At 51.0% G+C, this 21,359-nt stretch overlaps 2 protein-coding genes across 4 annotated transcripts in view; one reads left to right on the forward strand and one right to left on the reverse strand.

Moving 5' to 3' along the window:
• YBEY (ybeY metalloendoribonuclease) overlaps positions 1-7,092 on the reverse strand; it is a 12,722-nt gene extending 5,630 nt beyond the window's left edge. For all 3 annotated transcript variants that reach the window (XM_044676587.1, XM_044676585.1, XM_044676586.1), the window contains exons 1-4: positions 7,031-7,092; positions 2,672-2,900; positions 1,008-1,139; positions 279-347 (exon numbers count right to left, since the gene is read on the reverse strand). In XM_044676587.1, coding sequence (XP_044532522.1) covers positions 279-347; positions 1,008-1,139; positions 2,672-2,881 — 411 coding nt within the window. In that variant the 5' untranslated portion in view covers positions 2,882-2,900; positions 7,031-7,092. The remainder of the gene's footprint in view (positions 1-278; positions 348-1,007; positions 1,140-2,671; positions 2,901-7,030) is intronic.
• A 1,420-nt stretch (positions 7,093-8,512) lies between these two features.
• LOC123246930 (minichromosome maintenance complex component 3 associated protein) overlaps positions 8,513-21,359 on the forward strand; it is a 47,757-nt gene continuing 34,910 nt past the window's right edge. The window contains exons 1-6 of the mRNA XM_044675703.1: positions 8,513-9,728; positions 9,858-10,081; positions 16,504-16,582; positions 16,873-17,020; positions 18,374-18,570; positions 20,077-20,216. Coding sequence (XP_044531638.1) covers positions 8,516-9,728; positions 9,858-10,081; positions 16,504-16,582; positions 16,873-17,020; positions 18,374-18,570; positions 20,077-20,216 — 2,001 coding nt within the window. The 5' untranslated portion in view covers positions 8,513-8,515. The remainder of the gene's footprint in view (positions 9,729-9,857; positions 10,082-16,503; positions 16,583-16,872; positions 17,021-18,373; positions 18,571-20,076; positions 20,217-21,359) is intronic.

Genomic DNA, 21,359 nt, shown 5'->3' on the forward strand with positions numbered 1-21,359 from the left:
CTCTCTCTCTCTCTCTCTCTCTCTCTCTCTCTCTCTCTCTCTCTCTCACACACACACACACACACACACACACACACACACACACACACACACATACACACACACACTCAATGCCGAGCCACCCCACAATATGAGCCTTTTCTAACTGCACATTAGTACTTTAGCCTTTGGTACAGGCAGGGTCTCCATGGGAGTGGAGGCCTTGGCCAGAGAAGAAGCAACATGACCAGCACCAGGCCATGCCTGGAGCCGTGGGACACGGGCCCCCCATCCCCTACCTCTCGCCATTCTGCTGCCGTGTTGTGTTTGTACCCGAGCAAATGGCAAAGTCCGTGAGCCGCCGTCACCTGTCAAAGAAAGACAAAGGCCGCCAATGGGCCCCACGCAGGCAGGCACCACTCCACTTGTCAGGGGTCTCTGCAAGCATCTGAGGGCAGAGCGGCGTGTGGAGGCCGTGGTGAGGCTCACCTCCAAAACCCCCCCAACGGCCCCACTCTGTGAAGCCTGAGGCCAGGCCTCTGGGGCAGTTAGAACCTGCCCCAGTGACAGCCTGCATCCTCTTCCCCCTTACGTCTACGGAGGGAGTCATGCCTGGACGCATGGTCATCTGATCACAGCGCTCATGACATTCTTTCCCCATTTCTCTGAGATTGCCAAGGGCAGCACCAGCCTTTCGGGCTTCTACAACCTTGGCATTACCCTCCGCTCCTCTCTCGCCCTTGCCAGCCCTAGCCAACCTCTTACCGAGTCTCATTTCTGCCCTTGTCAGACCCTCATCTCTCACCTGGACAACAGCAGCCTCCTAACTGGCCCCCTGCCTCACGCTTCTCCCTGATCCCCGCTGTGTTTGGCCACCCAAATGACTTTGCCACAGTCTCTCCCTACTTTGGAACTTCCAGCAGCTGCCTATTGATTCCAGGTCAAATAGGTAGTGCCTGGGAACGCTGGCTCTCCTGGCACCGTGCCCACCCTCCTCCCCTCCTGGTGGCCGGCGGGTCCCCGCTGACCGTCAGAATGTCGTAGTAGTTTTCGCCATTCTCCTGGCACTGGTGGAAGATGTACTCAACTCCCAGGAAGATATCTCCCAAGTTGAGCTCGTCTGGGCATTTGGGCTGAGGTACTGCCCCTGCTCTCAGGTCCTGCCAAGGGGGACACAAGCCATGAGGACGTTACTGGGGGCCCCTGGGTGATTTCTTTCCTTCAGACACAATCCCTCTTTTCTTCTAGCCTGTTTCCTATGCCCAGAGACCCGCACAGATACAACCAGAAGGCCACAGATCCCAAGGTCCAGAGACACCTGAGTGGGGAAGCCACTCTGACATGACCCCAGTGGCTGGGGGCCATTAGCTGGTCACCTGACTGTGCTGAGCCCCACTTACCTCCCATGAGGGCTGGGAGTGTGAGGATCTAGGGGCTCAAATCCCTATATGTCCCAGGGTGGTCTTTCCCCTTCCCCAGGCTGGACGTCCACTCTCAAGTTCTTTTGGTTCCTAATTTCTGCTCCCACCATTGGGTTGACCAGCCTCAGAAGGTCATTCTGGGAAAGATTCCTCAGTGTTCTATAAGCCCTGCAGAAGGGGCCCTGGGCTCAAACGGGGAGGCCCCACACCCTTCCCCATGTTCCTGGGGGTGCCACCATTTGTCATAGAAGAAGAGTATTCTGTTCGAGGGGGAGCCCCGACTTTCACCAACAACCGCTCAAGGCAAGCTGAGAGGCCTTCATTTTTCCTTCCTAATCTCTGGGCCTGAGCCTGCCTTTGGAACGGAGACGAGGTGTGAGCCGAAGGTGGAGGACTCTAAAGGATTCGATTCTGTCAGAATGCAAAAAAAAAAAGCTTTGCCAAATGCTACTGGAGAAGGAAGCCTGAAGAAGCCAGCTGAACGAGCTCAGAGCGGCAGGTGGAGCTCCCCTGGCCAGGAGCTGCCCATTTCCAGCTCGGCCCCTCGTCTCCTCCCTGACTCTCTGCCCCGTCCTTTCTCTTTGAGGCTGTACACATGGGGACAAAACTCGAGGCAACCCAGCAGAGGCAGGAATGGCAAATGGGACTCCCAGAGGTGTGACTTTAGTTAAGGAATCACCCGGAGGCCAAAAGGCCCCTCCTTGAAGCTTCCTCATCCTGGGCTCCACCGTGGGAGGGCATGAAATCACTGGAGAGAAGAGCCAGTTTTGGGGGTCACAAATGATGCCCCTGCCCCTCTGATTCCTGGCCAGCTCTTCACCCTGTGACCCCTTTGCCAGCTGGCACGCCTTCCCCTCCCCCCCAGCTCTAGAGGCTGAGTTTTTCCTTCCATCCAGCCCCTGCTGGCCATGCCATGATGTCCCCCCCAGCCTCCCACCCCTTCCTCTGGGTCCCCGTGGAGCAAAGACAATGCTCTTCTACCCAACACACTCTCAAAGGCAGCTCCCATGCCCCCTGAGTCTTCTCTTCTCCAGGCTGAACAGGGCTGGTTCCCTCCTCCTGGGACAGGCTTGGAAGGTATCCTGTCTCTGCTTGCCCCTCCAGGTGTGGCCCGAGCAGAGTAGAGGCTGCAGTGGGTTCACCCCCTCACTTAACAGAGACCCTGGCAGCTCCACCACCATTGTTAGTCTCTGAAATGAGGAACTGCTTTTTGAATCTGGGGCCCTGGAGGTGGAATCTGGGCTCTGGCAGCTGGCGGGAAGCTCCTTTACCTCATGGAAAGGAAAGGAAAGCACGTCAGTAGGACCGCGTGCTTGGCGGTAGATCCTATTGAGCCGCTGGATGCCCTGATTGTCCACACAGATCACGCCCAGGTCGAAGCGCTGGATGCCCAGGATGTGCCGTAGGAGCTCAATTCGGGCCCGAAGCGGGGCCCTCCGCAGGGGAATGGCACTCTGGAGGTTCCGGAGTAGAAGGCTCATCTCGAGGACCCCACAGAAGCTGTGAAGTACACGTGGACACACGTATTGGTCAGAACAAAACACAGCCTCCCGACAACACCCTGACACGGTCTCTTTGGCTGGGATGGCGCCTACGGTTTGAGGTTCCTGATCAGAAAGGGACAGGTATTCTGGGCAGTCTAGGTTCTAGGCTGAAAAGTCAGCTTTGGCCAAGCCTGGGGTCAGCTTATTCTAAACTTGAGCTCTGGACCATGACCACCACAGCTCAGCTTGAGGGGGTCCAAGACCTTGGGATGAAGATACTGCGCTGCCTGTGAAAACCCCACCACCAGATCAATACCTTGGCCTTCCCTCTTAGTCCTTTCCCATTTTTCTCTCTGCTGAATCCTCCCCTTTGACTAAACCAAACAACTCAGTGAAAACCTCTGGGGCTTGGGGAAACCTGCCTGGCACCTTGAACAAATGTCACTGCTGGGCGGCCCCCTTCTCTCTGCCAGAAGCACTCCCCATTAGTGGGGCCTCAGCTCCTTCTGTTTCTCCTAAGTCGGGGCCCAGCCTTCTCGGACATAGCTTTCATTTCCAGTTGTCTGACTCGTTCTGTGTGAATTCCTGTGAAGCTGCCCACTTCTCGGAAGGTCTCATATCCATTCCTTCTTCCTGTACATGAATACTTCACAACAGCCCAACCCCAGGTACGGAGGGCCATCAAATACTCTCTCAATGACGAGGTCGCAGACAGGGTCCTGGAACCGCAGAGCGAGAGTCTAGGGAGGATGGTTTCCCCCCACTCAAGATTCCCCCGTGTGACTTCTCTCTTATTAACACTCCTTAGTGGACTTGTTATAACCAACTTCCCCACTCAGCCCCAGGGCAAATCAGAAGAACATGACAGGCTATTATGAGAGCCCTTGCAGGCCCCCTACAAACCCCTAGGAAAGTCCCACCTTTACATATAGTAATACAGAAATTCCCCTACGAGTCCCTCCACAACAGACCAGCAAATCGTGAGGTAATGTTTAAAGACTTCTATTCCCCAAACAGAAACTGCAGGTTTCCCAATCCCCACACAGATGCCTGAAACTGCTTTCAAGCTTCCCTGATCGCAGGGAGGACAGAGCATGGAAAATTAAGGCAGGCCGCCTCCTCACAATATTGGACTGTTTGCATTAACCCCCCAAGTTCAGAGAACATACTTTGAAAAATAGTGAAAAAGGAAAGATGCATTGAAACAATATCTGCCCCGGAGTAGTGTTATTGTATCTTTTGAAATCTGCCAGTGTAGCAAATCACTATTGATTAATTATGTAAGAGCAAAGAATAATCACCTCTGACTCAATTGGTCAAAATGTAACTATTGTACAAAAGCTGTAATGCATGAATTGCACTTAATGGATGGAGGGAAAGTACAATTTCCAGCCCAGTTACTCCAGGATGAACATTTCTTGCTAAGCTTTTGCATCCTTTGTATAATCAAAGAAAATCGAATAATTAAGAAATGTCAATCAAATGATTTTGTAATTCAGTAGAAGTTAATGTATGACTTCATCCATTATCTCTAAGAAAAAATGTATGGTGGGCATGGAATTCATGCCAGCATTGATGTAATCTTAAGAAAAAGGTATAAAAATTAATGTTGGCAGATGGCAGATGAGAACAGCTTTCTGCAAGCTTACTGAGTCTCTGGCTGTTCTCTTTCACATGGCGCTTAGCTGTCCCAACCCCTGAGATATGTAGGCTGCTGGGCAGGCTCCCGGCACCCAGGCATTCCTCATTATCAGGCTTCTCCTTCCTTGCTCCCCAACAGAAGAGCTCCTAGGAACATTTGGGGATACACTGGCCTTGGTTTTGGTCTCTGACTTCCTTGGAGCATGATATGCCTAGTAATAGGGTCCAAGTTGAAGGACAACGACAGTTAGGTCACTTGTCATGCAGGATTCCCAGCTCAGATCCTGGGCTGGGCCCCTCAGTGTGCCTGCTGTCCCACAGCAACAACCACCAACAACTGATGATGACTTCTGTTGTTTTCCTCTTTGCCAACAAACCCGGGTGTGGCACCTCAGGATTCTTAAAAATATGCCTCTTTTCTAGTGGCTTGGAGGTTTGTAGGGATTAAATTTATGGTTGGACTAAATATAAGAGAATGTGGTCGCCAATTAAAAATGAATACAGCTCAAGTCAAGATGACTTTTAGCACCTTTATTTACAAAAAGAGAGGGAAAGAGTGAAGGTAGAGAAATGTATAAGAGGGTAGAGTAAGATAACTAACCTAGTACACTAAAATTTGCTCCCAGGCAGGGCTAGTTAGCCCTCAATCAGAGGGCTCAGTGGTGAATAAAACAAGGGTTCCACCACAAGGCCTCCTCCAAGAAGGGGAGGCCTCTCTGGAAACTAACCTCTCCAGAAGTCAGGAAAGGAGTCAGCTTTTCACCCACCCAAGTCATGGCTCCATGTTGCAGTTCCAGTCCAAGATCCTTCAAAAGCTCAAAGACCTCCTGACAGGAAGCTTAGGCCCTTTTTAAACACCTTTTTCATGTCACTCCCTGTCCCTTCCTCCACTTTATGGAGACCAATTGCAGTCTTTAAATCTGCCTAACACTGCCCGCAGTCGGTCACTTCTGGAGGTGTATCTAACTTTAGTAAGTGGTTTTAACTTAACATTAAGTAGGGGTGTCTTTGCTTTAGGATGATTAAATTTCAAAATAGGCAAGGGGACAGTCAATGCCATCTTCACAGGCTGCAGGCACGTCCTCTGATGCACAATTGGTCATGATCTTGCTTTGATCCCTTCTATATGGAGGAACGGCTCTCAGTGCCTGGAGCTTTCTGTGGGCTCAAATGCAATCCCTGTTCAGATCTTTGTTTCCTCTTAGAGGTCAATAGCCAGGCATCTGCAGAGACCTTTGGGAATCTTTGTATAAAGCAGTGAACAGGCCAGTCTGTGGCACAAATGCAGGAGACGTCATACACGCCTCTCTCCCTCTCTGGTACAGTTTTAACTTGCAAAAAAACCCTTTTTCCAAACAGGAAAACCCAAAGCATGGCTCAGAGAGGCAGCGGCTGCAAATGAGAGGCAGTGTAAGAAGGGCAGGCTTTAGCCAGCATCCTCCACGCCATCTCCACAGCCTGGTGCCCACTCTCAGCCGAAACCGACTTCACATTTCGCTCCCTCCTGCCCTCTCCTCTGCCATCTTCCCCTCAAATCTCTTTTGCTCCTATTGCTGACCAAGGTTCCTCTCATTGCGAGGCTGACCTCACCCTCATCCTGTCCTGGGTTCTCCAGCAGACTGCCATGAGGGAACATGGTGGATGGAGTCAGGAAGACTCGAGTTCAAATCTGGCTTCAGACACTGGCTGGGTTGTGTGGCCTAGGCATATTCTCTACCCTGCTGGACTTTGGGCTCATTGAGAAGAGGGCGTCTTGACTTTTCCTTGTGCCTCCAGGGCTCAGTGCCCGGTATGCAGTGGGAGCTTCTACATGCTTGCTGACTCGAGGCCTCCCCTCTTGGTAGAGCTCCTGCCCATGCCCACTTATGGATGTGTGGGTTCCTGACGGCTGGCACTATGTCCCGCCTCTCTGGTACACCCGAGGTTTGGTATGGCCTGGCAAACAGTGGGGGCTTTTATATGCTTGCTGATTCAAGGCCTTCCTCTCCTTCTTGGGAGAGCTCCTGCCTGTGCAAGCTCCTCTTGATGGTGGGCACCGTGTTCTGCCTCCCTGGCACACCTGGTGTTTGGCACGGGCCTGGCACTCAGTGGGGGTTACTATGTGCTTGCTTGCTTGCTTGCTTGACTACACCCCACCTCCCAGCTCCTGCCTGTGCCCGAGGCTCCTCCTGATGGTTGGCACCACGTTTTGCTTCCCTGGCACAGGCCTGGCACACGGTGGGCTCCGGGCACACCTGGACCGCCTCCCCGAAAGGGCGCAATGGGAAGCTCAGGCTGCCTACGCCCCAGCCCGCATAAAGCCACTCGGGAGCCCAGGCTCCCTCTTCCTCCGCAGCCTGGGCCGCGGGCCCGCCCCCAGGGTTCCTCAGGCAGGCTCCTCTTAGCACTGGCGGCAGCAGAGCAGGAGACAGCCCAAAGGCTGCACAGGACGGGGAGGCAGGCCCTTCGGGTCTCCCCTCGGGGCCCTCGGAGAAGCCCTACCTGGCTGGGCCTCAGTTTACTTACCTGCGAAGGGGGTGGACTGGCCTCAGGCTTTGGATCTGCAGCTCCTCCTAAGGCGCTCAGCGAGGCTCGGTTACGCAGCGGACGTACGGCACGCCCCCTGACGCACAGCACGCAGCGCACGCGCGAACCCGACTTCCGCGCGCGGCCGGAAGCGGCTTCAGTCCGTCCTTGTTTACAGCCCGCCGGGGCTGTCCGCTCTTCTGGCTCTTCGTCCTTTTCTTTGCTGGCCTCGGACCCGAGCCCTTGTCTCCTTTTTACGATTGGGTGAGTGTTGGCTGGGGGCATGGGGCAGGGCCTCCCCCACCTTATAGGCGGGGAATTTGAGGCCAGGGCGGGGCCTTGGCCTTTCCACAGCAGCGCTGGGCCACCTCGACGAACCGATGGGTGAATGGAGCCCGGGGCACCCCCACCTTCCCCGCCGGCCCATTGTGCGGGATGGTAGACTGAGGCCGGGGCGGGGGTGGGTCAGGGCCTGCCCGGATCTAGAGACTGGGCCGTTTCAGGACCTGGGAAGCCTCATCGTACAGGCGGGGAAACTGAGGCAAGGAGGACGTGCCTGGGGTTACGAGTCTGCCGGGGAGCAGAGCGCATAGAGGGAATAGAAGGGTGGGCAGGACGGACTGAGTAAAGCGGTGAGGGCAAAGGCGCCGAGGGGGGACGGAAGGCCAGGAGGAGAATCTCGGGTTCATCTCAGTCACGTGGGGACTCCCTCTCGAGCTGCCTGGGGGTGGGGACCCGGTCTGGTGTTCCCTGAACGCCCTCTCTGCCGCGGCCCCAGGCTCCCAGAGCCACCGCTGGGGGATGGGCAGGCCTAGGGGTGCCGCCCCCATTCCCTGACAGCCACTCTGCTGCGGGGCTGGACTCCTCCACAGAACAGCATCCAGGGGCCCCGGAAGGCCTCCCTTAGGCGGCTCAGACCCTGGCCTGGGGCGGTAAGGGGGGGCTGCCCCCTGCCCCAAACTGACCACACCTGAGGCCTCCCCCTCCCTCCCCTCCCTCTAACCACTGGCTCAGAGTCAGCCCTTCTGGGTCTGATTGCTGGAGTCCTGGCTGAAGGCTCCCGGAGGGACCCCACAGACACTCGGGCCTCTCTGCCCTTTGAGACTTTGCTGCTGGGGGCTGGGGCCCAAGTTGCTAGCCCGCCTCCCCCTTGTCGTTTTCAGGGTGCTGTGGCAGGGGCAACCCCAAAAGCCAAGAGGGTGGGGGCTAGAGCACCCGCTGGAGTCACAGGTCCTGCCTCAGACACTCACTAGCCCTGTCAGATGGGAATAACCTGTGGCCTCCCTTCACAGGGAAATGGGAAAACCCCGGCTGAACCCCTGAGGGCCGTCTCCAGGATGGATTTCTCACTCTACGGTCTCGCTGTCTTTCAGCTGCCCGGGCCGGCGAAGATGAAGCCAGGCTTCAGGCAGCAGGGGGCGTAGGCCTCATGCCCGGCCGGCGGTTCTCTCACCCTGTTTGGCCTTTGGGTACCTGGTTTGGAAGATGAACCCCAACAATCCGTTTGGGGGGCAGCAGTCGAGTCTCTTCTCCACTCCTTCCGGGGCCTCGCTGGGGACGTTTCAGGTCCAGCCACCGTTTCGATTCGGTCAGCCCTCCCTCTTTGGACAGAACAATGTGGGCTCAGGACAGAACGTGGGATTCGCACAGACATCCAGCTTTGCTCAGGCTGCTGGGGTCAGTCAGACACCTTCGGGACCCACAATAGGCTTCCCTCCCACCTCTGGCTTGGGCTTGTACCCCACCCAGGGCCAGGCTCCCACCCTCACGGCAACTTCTGGACCTCCCGGTTCGTCTGTCCCCAGTAACGCAGGATTTAGCTTCAAGCCGCCCACCAACCTTGGGGCTTTCTCTGGCCCCGCCAGCTTTGGCCTCAGCAGTGGGGAAACGTCCAGTTGTGGTTTGGGCCGGCCTGAGTTCAGCTTTAAGCCTCCGGAAAGTGCCACATTCAGGCCAATCTTTGGGGCTGAATCAGAGTCAGAGAAGACTCCGAGCCAAGTCACTCCGGGCTCCTTCACGTTCTCCCACCCAGTGAGCAGCGGGCCCGAGGCTCTGGGCTCCTTCACGTTTTCCCAGGGGTCGAGCGGTGCAGGCACCAGCCCGAGTTTTACCTTCTCCAAACCATCCGGCAACACTCCTTCCTCAGCCTTTGCCTCTGCCTCATCAGGCCCGAATGCAGAAGAGGAAAAGAGAGGCCCCAAACCTGCCTTTGGCAGTTCGGGGAGCAGCTTCACCAGCTTTGCTGGCTCCTTGCCGGGCTCTGTGGGGGAGCCCTTTGCCCTGAGCAAAGCAGCCGCCAAGCAAGGACGGGATGACCTGGGTGGCCAGAGTGGGTCACTGCCTGGGCACGTGAAAGGGCTGAAACGGAAAGAAGACCACGACCGGTCCCCCAGGAGACGAGACTATGACGCCCCGGATGACGCGGAGCTCCTGTCACGGGGGGATCATCCCCCAGAAAAACGCCCTCCCCGATTGGCGCGGCCACGGGGTGGTGGTGGCTTGTTTGGGCGGACACTGCAGGACATGCTGAGAAGCAACAAAGAAGGGGGCCGCTTGGGGAGCAAGGAAGTGAAGAAGGAAGCTAGTGGTGGGGAACCGGCTGAGACAAACCACTCGGCTCCAGTGGGAGCAACCTTGTCTGTGCTGCCCATCCCCCGGCTGAAGGAGGAGGGACTGGATGGCAAAGATGGCCAGGAAGGTACGTGCTGGCCACAGAGAAGGGCAGAGCCATCCCCACGGGGATACCCCACAGCTTCGTTCTCAGCCACCCCCTTCTCAGCTCCTGCCACCCACCGACTGCCCCCTCTTCTTGTCCCTTCCCCCGCAGCCTCCTCCAGCAGGGCCACCCCTTCCCACCGGGGGAAGAAGGAAAGCGTGGACAGCCCTGGCAGCTTGTCCCAGAGCGAGCTCACTGCCATTCAGTGTAAGAACATCCCCAATTACCTCAACGACCGGATGGTCCTGGAGAAACACTTTGGCCGATTTGGAAAGGTGCAGCGTGTCTACCCCAGGCGCAATCGGAAACTTGCCATCATCCACTTCTCTGACCACGTAAGTACTCCTCCTGGGGTGGGGGATCCCCTCTGCTGTGGCCCATTGCAGCCCATTCCTGCAGGGGATCTCCCCGCTTTCCCTAGAGACCCTCCTTCTGACCCTTTGTACTCAGGGCACATGAGCTCAGGGCTCAGGCTGTCCAGCCAGGGTCAGTCTTTCATCTGGTGGCCGGCCCTCCCTGCTGCCATCGCCTTGTTGAAATCCTTCATGCCCCTCTTGTGCGTGGGTAGCACAGTCAGCCAGGCAGCATTTATTAAGTGCCTGCTATGTGTCAGTCACGTAGTGTGTGCGCCACAATACAGAAAGAGATACAAGACAGATCCTGCCCTCAGAGAGCTGACAGTCTAACAAGGGAGGCAGTAAGCAAACAGACCTGGACAGGCAAGCTGTATGCAGGGAACTGGGAAATGACCAATTACCAAACATGCGGAAGGCCCTGGAGTGAAGGGCTTGGGGGGAGGTTTGGAGGAAGGTGGGGGTTAAAGGAAGCTCAGGAGGCTAGGAGGCACATGGGACAGCCAGAAAAATGCCCAGAGCGGAGAAGCAGACAGCTGGGAGGCTAGTGACACTGGAGGGGCCTTCGCAGAAGCCCACATGTGCCCAGGTTATGAGTGTGGCACAGGCAGGACTTGGGCATGAAAAGTGTGAGGCCTTTGCATTCTTGGCCTCTTGCCAAAGGCCTTGAACAGGAACCCTATTTCCTGGTCCATTTTTGGCCCTGCTTCCCATTAACCATCTTTCTGTTGATGCTCACTGGGTGTCAGTGTCCACTTCTATCCCTACCCTGAGGCTGCCCACAAAGAGACTGGTGAAGGGTCAGCCAGATCCTTGTTCGTGGTAGCGCTTTCCATGGAGTGTCTGATTGGGCCTGCACTACTCTGTTCACTGGGCACCCTGGCTGCTAGGATTCCTCCCATTTTATAGATGAGGAAGCAAGGGCAGAGAAGGAAGGGGTTTATCTGAGGTTGTACAACAGGTGAGTGTCTAAGGCAGGATTCGAACCCTCCCTCAATGCTGGCAGGGTCAGACACACCTGCAGCACTCTCAAGCAAATCAGAATGTTCTTGGGCAATATTGAACAAAACCCATACAGCGGAACATTCTGACTCTGTTACTGACTGGTTTTCTGAGTCCGTAGAGCTCGAAGGTAGGGATCTTTGGGAAGGGCTGGGTGCTTCTCATTTCTGTCTGAGGTGGCCACCCCTGACCTAGACATTCATTCCTCTCTTGCTTGGGATGATCTGGCCTCCACTTGCCTTCTTCCTTTCTCCTGCTAGACACTTATTTGGGGTGCTTATCCCTTCCTGGCAGCTGTGGCTTCACCTGTCATCCCTGCCCCAGGACCCCTTGTGCCTCCTTCTCTTCCTCCTGCCTTCTCTGTTGTATTCCGCTGGTCATCCGCAGCTTTCCTTCTTCTCTGCTCGCCCTCCGACAGTCAGGGCCTGCAGTGTTGGTCTTTGTTCCTGTCTTGTATCCTCTCCACCAGGCTGGCTGGCCTGCCTGATTGCCTTCCTCCTACACCCCAGGTCATTTCTGGCTTTGCTGTGTACAGTGTTGTGGTTCTGCTCACTTCTCTCTCCATCAGTTCATATGAATCTTCCCAGGTTTTTCTGAAACTTTTTTTCCTTCTTTTGTTTTTTTCTCAATTATTTGTGAAGTTGTTTTTTTCATATTCATTTTTTAAAAGTTGGGATTCCAAATTCTCTCCCTTCTTCCCTTACCTCCTCTCTCCTTGAGAAGGCAAGTAGTTGACTCTAGATCAGTGATGGGCAAACTACAACCTGCACGCCAGATGAGGGGCCCCCTGAAATGTTCTTTCGGGCCCCACGACATTATTAATCTGACATTCGAATACAATGAGTAGGATACAATATGATGAAACTTCGAAAGAGTTGCCTTAGAAACAGACTGACAGAGGAGCGTTTCCTTTCCTTTGGCCCCTCTTTCAAAAGTTTGCCCATCACTGCTCTAGATGATACATGTGCAGTCATGCAAAACATTTTTTCCATATGAGCCATGTTCCAAAAGAAAACAGATCCCTGCACCCCCCCCCCAAAAAAAAAACCCTCAAGAAAAATAAAGTGAAAAGAAATAGAATTTGATCTGCACTCCGAACTCTATCAGTTCTTTCTTTGGAGGGGGGAAGAGCATTTTTCATCCCGAGTCCTTTGGACTTGGCTTGGACCATTGCATTGATCAGAGTAACCAAGGCTTAATTTTTTTTTCTATGATCTTTCCATTAAAGGTAAGTTCAGTATATCTATAGACCACTTGTTGCCCACAGATCTCATGTTTGTAGTACTGTACTAGATTGAATATTTTAAATGGTTAAAAATTAAACTCTGATTTCTAGCATCCTCTTTCACTGTCCGCTATTTCACTATCATAAAGGAAGACCATTCAAGAAGGAAAGTCCTTCTATAATTTTCTGTTTTTTTGAGGGGTGGAGATTGATGGAATGAGAGAATGCATAATTTAGGGACTAAACTACTGTTAATCGAATCAGCGTCTATTTGGTTAGTTGGGCCGATCTATGGATAATAGAATTAGTCTGAGACCATAACCCTATTCAAAGCAAGGCTTAATTTTTTAAAAATTTCTTCTCAAAATTTTTATTTTTTCAGATACATCTAGAAACTATTTTTGAAAATTGTTTTTTGGGGGCAGCTGGGTAGCTCAGTGGATGGAGAGTCAGGCCTAGAGACGGGAGGCCCTTGGTTCAAATCCAGCCTCAGACACTTCCCAGCTGGGTGACTCTGGGCATGTCACTTGACCCCCATTGCCTACCCTTACCAATCTTCTGCCTTGGAGCCAATACACAGTATTGACTCCAAGATGGAAAGTAAGGGATAAAAAAAGAAAATTGTTTTTTGACATTTTAGAATTCAAGTTTTTTTCCCTTCATACTCCTGCCCCCATGCCCACGGTGGTAGATGGTCTGATATAGGTTATACCCTTACTTTTCTGGATTACATATTACTATATTGCTCATGTCATGATAGAAGGCACCCATCACACATACAATAGAAGTCTCAGGAAGGAAATATGGTGGATGATGTGCTTCAGACTCCAACAGGTCTTTCTTTGGCTGTAGGGAACATTTTTTTCATGAGTCCCTTGTGGTTATCATGGATACTTGTTTTGCTGATATTGGTTTAGTCTTCACAGTTCATCATTACAGAGTATTTCTGTTACTGTATACATTGTTTTCCTGGTTCTGCTTACTTCACTTTGTATCAGTTCATGTCTTTCCAGCTTTTTTCTGATCTCATCCCATTTATTGTTCCTTATGGCGTAATAGCATTCCATTACAACCCTATGCCACAACTTATTCATCCATTCCCCAAGTGATGGACCAGCCTTCAGTTTCCAATTCTTTGCCACTGCAAAAAAGCAGCTAAAAATATGGTGGTATAGGAAATCCTTTTTATTTATCTCTGATCTCTGGGATACAAGCTCAGTAGCTAGGTCAAAGGGTTGGCACAGTTTGGTGGCCCTTTGAGCCTGGTTCCACATTGCTCTCCAGAATGATTGTATCAGTTCACAGTTCCACCAACAGTGTATTAGTGTCTCAGTTTCCTCACATCCCCTCCCACATTTATCATTTACTTTAATTTCCATTTTTCCTAATCAGTAGTGATTTGGAGCATTTTTTTTATATGGCTATAGATAGTTTTAATTTCTTCCTTTGAGATCTGCCTATTCATATCTTTTGACCATTTTTCGGTTGAAGAATCTTTCTCTTATTCTTATAAATTTGATTCAGTTTTCTATATACTTGAGAAATGTGGCTTTTGTTAGAGATATTTGCTATGATATATTCTTCTAATCTTGGTTTTATTTGTACAAACCTTTTTTAATTTAATGTAATCAAAATTAATCTGTTTCGCTTTTGGTAATGTTCTCTATTTGGTTATCAAGTCTTCCCTCATCTAAATAAATCTGACAGGTAAATTTTTCCATATTCCCCTAATTTGTTTACGGTGTCACCTTTTATTTCTAGATCCAGTATCCATTTTGACTTTATCCTTGTGTATGGTATGAGATATTGATCTATGCCTGACCTTTGCCATTTGGCTTTCCAGTTTTCCCAGCAGTTTTTGTCATATAGTGAGTTCTTTCCCCCAAAGCATGGATCTTTGGGTTTGTTGAACACTAACTTGCAATAGACTTTGAGTGCCATGTTTTGATTGCTTAATCTGTTCCATTGATCCACCACTCTATTTCTATTTGGTGCTTACTGCTTTTTAGTATATTTTGACCCCTTTATATGGCCAGGCCTTCTTCCATATTTTTTTCATTAATTCTCTTATTTGGTCTTTTGTTCTTCCAGATGAACTTTTTTTTATTTTTTCTAGTTCAATGAAATATTTCTGTGTGGTTTGATTGGTGTGGCACTGTATAGGTAAATTAATTTAGGTTGGATTGCCATTTTTACTGTATTGGCTCATTCTATCCATGAACAATTTGGCACATACTTGGGCAAAATAACTTTGAATAATTACTTTCATTTCTTTTTCATTAGCTGTAATTTTACCTTTTTATTTTTGAAAATTTGTATTTCTTTTTATTAAATCAGGTTAACCAATCATGTATCTATTTTATTTATATATTTCCACACTCTTATAAACACTTCATATGCTCTTAAACACTTTATACACTCTTAAACCTATGTAATTTTAACAAGAATCTTGTGATATAGCGAAAACTCTATGATATAGAATTTTTTTTTTAAATCCACGATACAGTGAATCCTCCATAAGTGAACCATGATATAGCGAGCGATGACTGTATTCTATGCCTTCTGGACCTTTAATGTAGAAGCTGCTAGGTTCTGTGTAATCCTATGTCTCCTTGATATTTGAATTGTTTCCCTCTGGTTTGTACTTTCTCCTTGGCCTGGAAATTATGGAATTTGGCTCTAATTGTCCTGGCATATTTTATTTTGGGATCTCTTTCAGGAGGCAATTGATGGATTCTCTCAATTTCTAATTTTCCCTCTTGTTTGAGGATATTAAGACAGTTTTCCCTGGTAATTTTTCTGTCCTTTTTTTTTTGATCATGGTCTTCCAGTATCCTGATGATTCTTCAGTGATCTCTCCTGGATCTATTTTCCAGATAAATTGTTTTTCCAGTGAGATATTTAAGATTTTCTTCTATTTTTTTGATTTTTTTGATTTTTTTGTCTTAGTGTTTTCTGATGTCTTATGGTTTCACCAGTTTCTATTTGTCCAATTTTAATTTTTAGAGAGTTATTTTCTTCCTGGAGTTTTTGTGTCCCTTTTCCATTTGGCTAATCCTACTCTGATGAGTTGTTTTCTTCAGTGAAGGTTTTTTGTTTTGTTTTGTTTTTTGTTTTTAATTTTTGTTGGCCTCTTTCCATTTGGTCCATTTTATATGTTAGCAAGTTGTTTTTTTTTCAAAGTGTTTTTGTGCCTCTTTTTCCTTTTGGCCTAGTCTAGTTTTTAGGGAATTGATTTCTTCAATGAATTTTTTCCTCTGCTATTGTGTATTTCTGTTCATTAGCTTATAATTTGGTTTTTACTCTTCATTTTGAGTTCTTCCAGGGATTCTTTTGGGACCTGACATCCTTGAACCCTTTCCTTTGAGGCTTCACATGTTCCATTTTGGCATTGTTATCTTCTTCTGAGTTGGTATTTTAGTTTTTCTTGTCTAAAGTAACTTTCTACAGTCAGGGTTTTTTTTTTTCCCCCTCTTTTGCTCATTTTTCTAGCTTTTTTCTTTTCCACGTTATCCTGTTGAGGTTGTTCTGTGTTCCTGTTGGAGAGGATGCACTACTCCAAGCTTGCAGAATATTCTGGTACTTGGGGTAGAACTGAGTCCCCTTGTTCCCTGTATCTATCTGAGAGGAGGCCCTGCTGGCTTTCTCTGGCAAGGTTTGCAGTTATTTTGCCCAGCTTTATTGAGCACCCCATCCTACTAGTTCCTTTGTTGTTTCATGGCCAATCTGGTCCCTACCCGTGCCAAGTGACCTGGACTCAGAAGTCCCCTGCTCTGGGCTCTGCTGCCTTAGGCCCTATGCTGCCTCAGGAGAATATAGGGTTTCCTGCCTTCTACCTTTTCCAGCTGTACAGGGGGGCTGGGCTGGGCCCTTAACTGTTTTGCAGCTTTGTTGCCTCTATCCCAGTTTTGGCATCCAAGTTCCACTGCTTCTTCACGTGTACTTCCTGGGCCATTCTCTCCTTGGGTTCTTCCAGCTTTCTTTTGTATGGAGACAATTCATTTTCATGTGTGTGTGCTCATGGATCATTTCTTCCACTCTTTTAGCTCCCAGTGTGCAGCCCCGTGGCCAGGCATCTCTTCCAGCACAGCTCTATACCCCATTCCCCTCAATTTGCAGTTGTTCGCCCTCATAAAAAGAGCCACTCTCATTATTTTTGGCTGGAATTTCTTTTCAGGTGTCAGCCTCCCTGGCTCGGAAGAAAGGCAAAAGTTTACATAAAGATGTCCTCATCTTTTGGCACAAGAAAAAGATAAGTGAGTCGCTTCTGTCTTTTTCTCCTCAATTCCATGCTGATGGGGAGTGGTTGCCCTGTGTCTCCTGCCCTTTGTTGCTGGTAATGGGTGAGAGTGATCTAGAGGGTGGCTCCCATTGTGCCCAGGGTGCTCAGTCCAAGGAGCTGACTGCCCAGGCCAGCCTTTGGTCTCCTCTATAATTTGCAGGCCGTGTTTTCGTGGCCAAGCATTGCTTTGCTCCTAATGAAAATGCTTGATTCTGGGGGAGCCCTTGACTTTAGAAACTCTTCATCTAAGCTGCTTTTCCTCAGGTCCCAGCAAGAAGGACTTTTCCCCAAAGGAGAAAAATTCAAATGACGGGGAAACCATTCAGAGCTCTGAAGACCCTCCTTTCCAGCACTCACCACTGCGTAAACCTCTTCTGAGAGCTGCGGCCAGCAGCAGCCTTCTGAGCAAGAGGTAGGCCCAGCTGCCCTCAGCCTGTGAGCATTCCTGAGGACCTGTCTGTGATCACTTAGGGAAGGTCTGGGCCTGTCTTTGAGCTTAGAAGAAGTCAGGGAAATCCTTGGGTACTTACTCATTTGTGCAGGTGTTGTTTCTTCCCTATAAAATGTAGCCTTTCCAAAGCCAGTCCTAAAAGCCTAAGGTTTGGTAGAATCGGGGCAGCTACATGGCACAGTGGATAGAATACTGGGCCTAGAGTTGGGGGAGGGGGAGACCTGGGTTCAAGTCTCAGACTCTTCCAACCTTAGACTCTTCCTAGCTGTGTGACCCTGGACAAGTCACTTAACCCCCCTGCCTAGCCCTTACTGCTCTTCTGTCTCTGAATTGATACTAAGACAGAAGATAAGGAGTTAAAATAAGAGGACAAAAAAGCCTATTAGAGTTGACTCAGTGTCCAGCCTTGGCTCCAGGGGACCTCAGCTCCTGAAGCTTTCAGAACCTTTCTCCAGGTGCAGCCAAGTTGTGAATTCTTCTTTGTCTGCTCACTCCCCCTACATCAGCTTCTCATCCATTTGGGGGAAGCTTGTCTGCCCACAGCTACCAGTGATGATGAAATGGGAGCCCTGAACCCTCTCTCCTGCTAGAGCAGCTCCAGCCCCAACCTCAAAGATTGTAGCCTCTGCTTAAGCCCTCCCTGTTAAACTTAGAGGAAGCTGGGAAAGTAGGGAGCTGCTTGGCTCTGGGCTGGGCTGTGGACAGGCTCTTGGGAGCCCTTGCCAAGTGGCTCTAGGACCTCTGCCATGCCCTGAGGAGGCTTCAGAGTGTGCCTTTTGGACAGGGAAGAAAGGGCGTCATCCCAGGAAAGGAACCAAAACTTGTAGTGTCGTTGAGAGAACGGGACTAACGAGGGCTAGCCTGTGTGTTCACAAGCTCACGGGTTCTAAAGGGAGGCCACCAGGAGCATTTAGAGCAGGTCATAGGCAGGAACAGCACAGGGTGAACATCACAAAGCTGTCTGTGTCTGCAAGAAGGCAGGTCACCTCTGGTTTGATTCTTTGGGAGATAGTCTCCCCATTGAACCATTGAACATAACCAGCTTATACTGCTAAAGATCTTCTAGCTCAGTGATTCCCAAGGTGGGCGCCACCGCCCCCTGGTGGGTGCTGCAGCGATCCAGGGTGGGCGGCGATGGCCACAGGTGCATTTACTTTCCTATCAATTGCTATTAAAATTTAAAAAGCATTAATTTCCAGGGCGCTAAGGAATATTTTTTCTGGAAAGGGGGCGGCAGGCCAAAAAAGATTGGGAACGCTGATGTAGCTAAAGGTGCGGCTGTGACCCAGCCATGCATACTGTTCTTTTTCCTAGTTCTCCGGTTAAGATATCAAGCCTTACCAAGTCTCTTCAGTTTGAAGGGGAGCCCTTTGATGCCGGGCCCGAGGCCCAGAGCTCAGACACCCTGGGCCTGACTGTGACCACCCTCAGCACCCTGATGGGTACGGTGGCCGAGACATCCGAGGAGAAGTACCGCCTCCTTGATCAGAGGGACAAAATCATGCGGCAAGGTGAGCTGTGGGTCCGGGGCACCGGTGGGGCCCCGCAGAGTTGGCTTGGCACCTTCTCTTAGCCCCTGTGATCTCCCAGTGTCTCTTGAGCTGAGGAATTCATTCACGAGATCTTTCTTGAGAAAGGACTGACTCCTCCTAAGGAGCTGTGGCTCTTCTTCTTCCTCTTCCCCTTTTCCTACCCTTGCCCTTTCTCTTTCCTCACTATTCCTCCATCTTAGAATCAATACTGTGCATTGGTTCCAGGGCAGACAAGCAGCCAGGGCTAGGCAATGGGAATTAAGTGTCTTGTCCAGGGTCACCCAGCTAGGTAATGTCTGAGACCAGATTTGAACCCAGGATCTTCCGTCTCTGGACCTGACTAGATTCCTTTTCGTAGAACCTCCTAGCAGCATGTCTCTTGATGACAGTGAGCTAGGACTGAGAAGCTCTGGCATCACCCCGGAGTTTTCCGTGGAGCTGCCCAGGCTGATGGAAATGATAGCATTTCAGCTCTGGGGGGCAGAGCCTCTTTGGTTTTTGTCTTGGTGTGCCTGGCCCTATGCAGGGGATCCTTGGCTGGAGGCCTTTCAGCGGGTGTGAGTCAGTGGAGTATTATGGACTTTTCCTTTTCAGAAGCCATAGAGCATCAGAAAGGCATTTGATGCCCCATCCATAAAGAGAAGTGGAAAAGTAGGGGGCTGCTGGGCCCCCTGAAGGAGAGGGAGGCATCCCCCTTACTGATGAGCTCCTCTTAAAAGGAAACTCCCCCATAGCTGCCCCCTGATTGAGATTTGCCACAAGCCAGGTTTGGGGAAAGGGCCTGGTCCATACTTGGACTGATGGAATGCCATCCAACTGAGTTCTAGTTCTCACCTAACAGGAGAGGTTCCTAAACTTTCTCGACTGATGGTGCTGGGCCCTGAACCCTGGGCCTTAACTCAGGGTGGCCCAAGTTCAAATTCAGCTTCAGACACTTCCCAGCCACGTGATCTTAGGCTGGTCATTTATCCTCTCTCTGGCTTAGTTTCCTCAGCTATAAAGTGCACATAAAATTAGCCCCCATCTTGTAGGGTTTCTGTGAGGATCAAGTGAGGCAAAATTGTAAAGCACTTGGCATACATCAGGCTCAAAGTCCATGCACACTCACTTCTCTCCTCCCCTTCCTTTCTTCCCTCAAGAAGAAAGATTTTTGTGGTAAAGCTGGGGGCTGACATTTTGCCTGGAGTTGCCCAGGTGGTCATATTCATTTCGAGGCACCGATGCCCTCAGGACGGAGGCCGTGGAATCCCAGGGTGCTTATAACTGCACTGGAATTCCGATTGTCTCCCCAAACTGTCCTCCTTGCCCGAGCCTGAGGGCAGCTTCCTTAGTGGCTCATAGTGTCTCCTTTAAAATTTGTCTCAGCAGATGCTTGCCCAGCCCCTGTGGTGTCTGTGGTCAGCAGGGCCCTTGGGGTGGGGGGGCGTTTCCTTTTGGTCTTGGGTTCTTCTAGGCCAGCACTGATTCCTTCTCTTTGACGTTCAGCTCGTGTCAAAAGGACAGATCTGGATAAGGCGAAAGCCTTTGTCGGGACCTGCCCAGATATGTGCCCCGAGAAAGAACGGTACATGAGAGAGACCAGGAATCAGCTGAGCTCTTTCGAAGTGATCCCCGGGACGGATCAGGTAAGGCAGGAGTGCCCGGGGACCCCTGCCCTCACTGGCCAGGCCCACTTGCCTTGATTTCTCCTCGTGGCTTTTCTTCACATTGTCTTCCCATGGCTCTGAGGGTCGCTCTTGGGCTTGACCTGCTACTCATTCGTATGGGTGTGCTGTGAACAGAAGACATCCCTGGGCCTGCCCATCCTGGGGTGCTCTACTGCGAGTCTTCCCGTGAAGTTTGCCCAGGGTGTGTGGGCTCCTGGGCAGCATTCTTCTGGTCTCTCCCAAGAGCCACTGCTGCCCTCTCTGGCTGTGGGCTGCTCATACTCGTATTATGTTTGGGGAATTTCAATTCCAGAAAGCTCACATTCCATCACTGGCAGCTAAACCTGCCATTACCAGAAGGCTGGAGGTTTTGGGGGGGTCAGTGGGGAGGCAGCTGCCTATCCCTGGAAGACCCGCTCAGCTCCTCTGTGTAATCCAGCCTGCTTGCTTCCTCCTCTTGGGTCCTGAGCCCATTTCAGTGTCTGATTGCTCACTGCCGCCAGCCCTGGCATTCTCCTGGTGGCAGCATGTACTTGTGGCCACAAGTCTTGGGGATAAGGAGAGCCTGAGCTGCAGGGGGCTCAGCCGCAAGGGAAAGCTGCTTAGTGGTGTAATAGGCCGTGGCCTGAGGCCAGCACGTTCAGGCATCATCAGGGGCTTGAAAAGCTGCAGAAGGAAGCAGGTCAGTCGCATAGGGACAGGGAGGCTGGATGGACAGAGATACAGCCAGAGTGCAGCGACGGCTCTTTATGAGATGCTAACAACCAGCTTGAGGCCCCTGCTCCATGATACAGTTCTTGGAGGGAAGCCTCATGGGAAGACAAGCCCAGGGGTCAGCAGCTGAGAAATCAGGGGCTGGGCTGGACCCATTGCAGGCTAGCCCACTAGAAAAGCCCCCCAGAGAGCCCCCATCTAAGTCATTCTGGGATCAGAAAAGCCAGATGGAGAACAGTAGTCAGCTGACAGGGCTGATGGAAGTATGAAGATAATTCTCTGGCCTCTGTGCTGACGTGGCCGTGAGAAGGCAGGGCATTATGTTTGGTGCCTAATGCCTAGCTGGCAACTGCTGTGTGGGCCTGTTGGCAAGTGCCCCACGGGGTGCCCTGTGGATGGTGGTGGTGG

This window comes from Gracilinanus agilis, chromosome 4 (genome assembly GCF_016433145.1).
Source record: "Gracilinanus agilis isolate LMUSP501 chromosome 4, AgileGrace, whole genome shotgun sequence".
NCBI classification, from domain to species: domain Eukaryota; kingdom Metazoa; phylum Chordata; class Mammalia; order Didelphimorphia; family Didelphidae; genus Gracilinanus; species Gracilinanus agilis.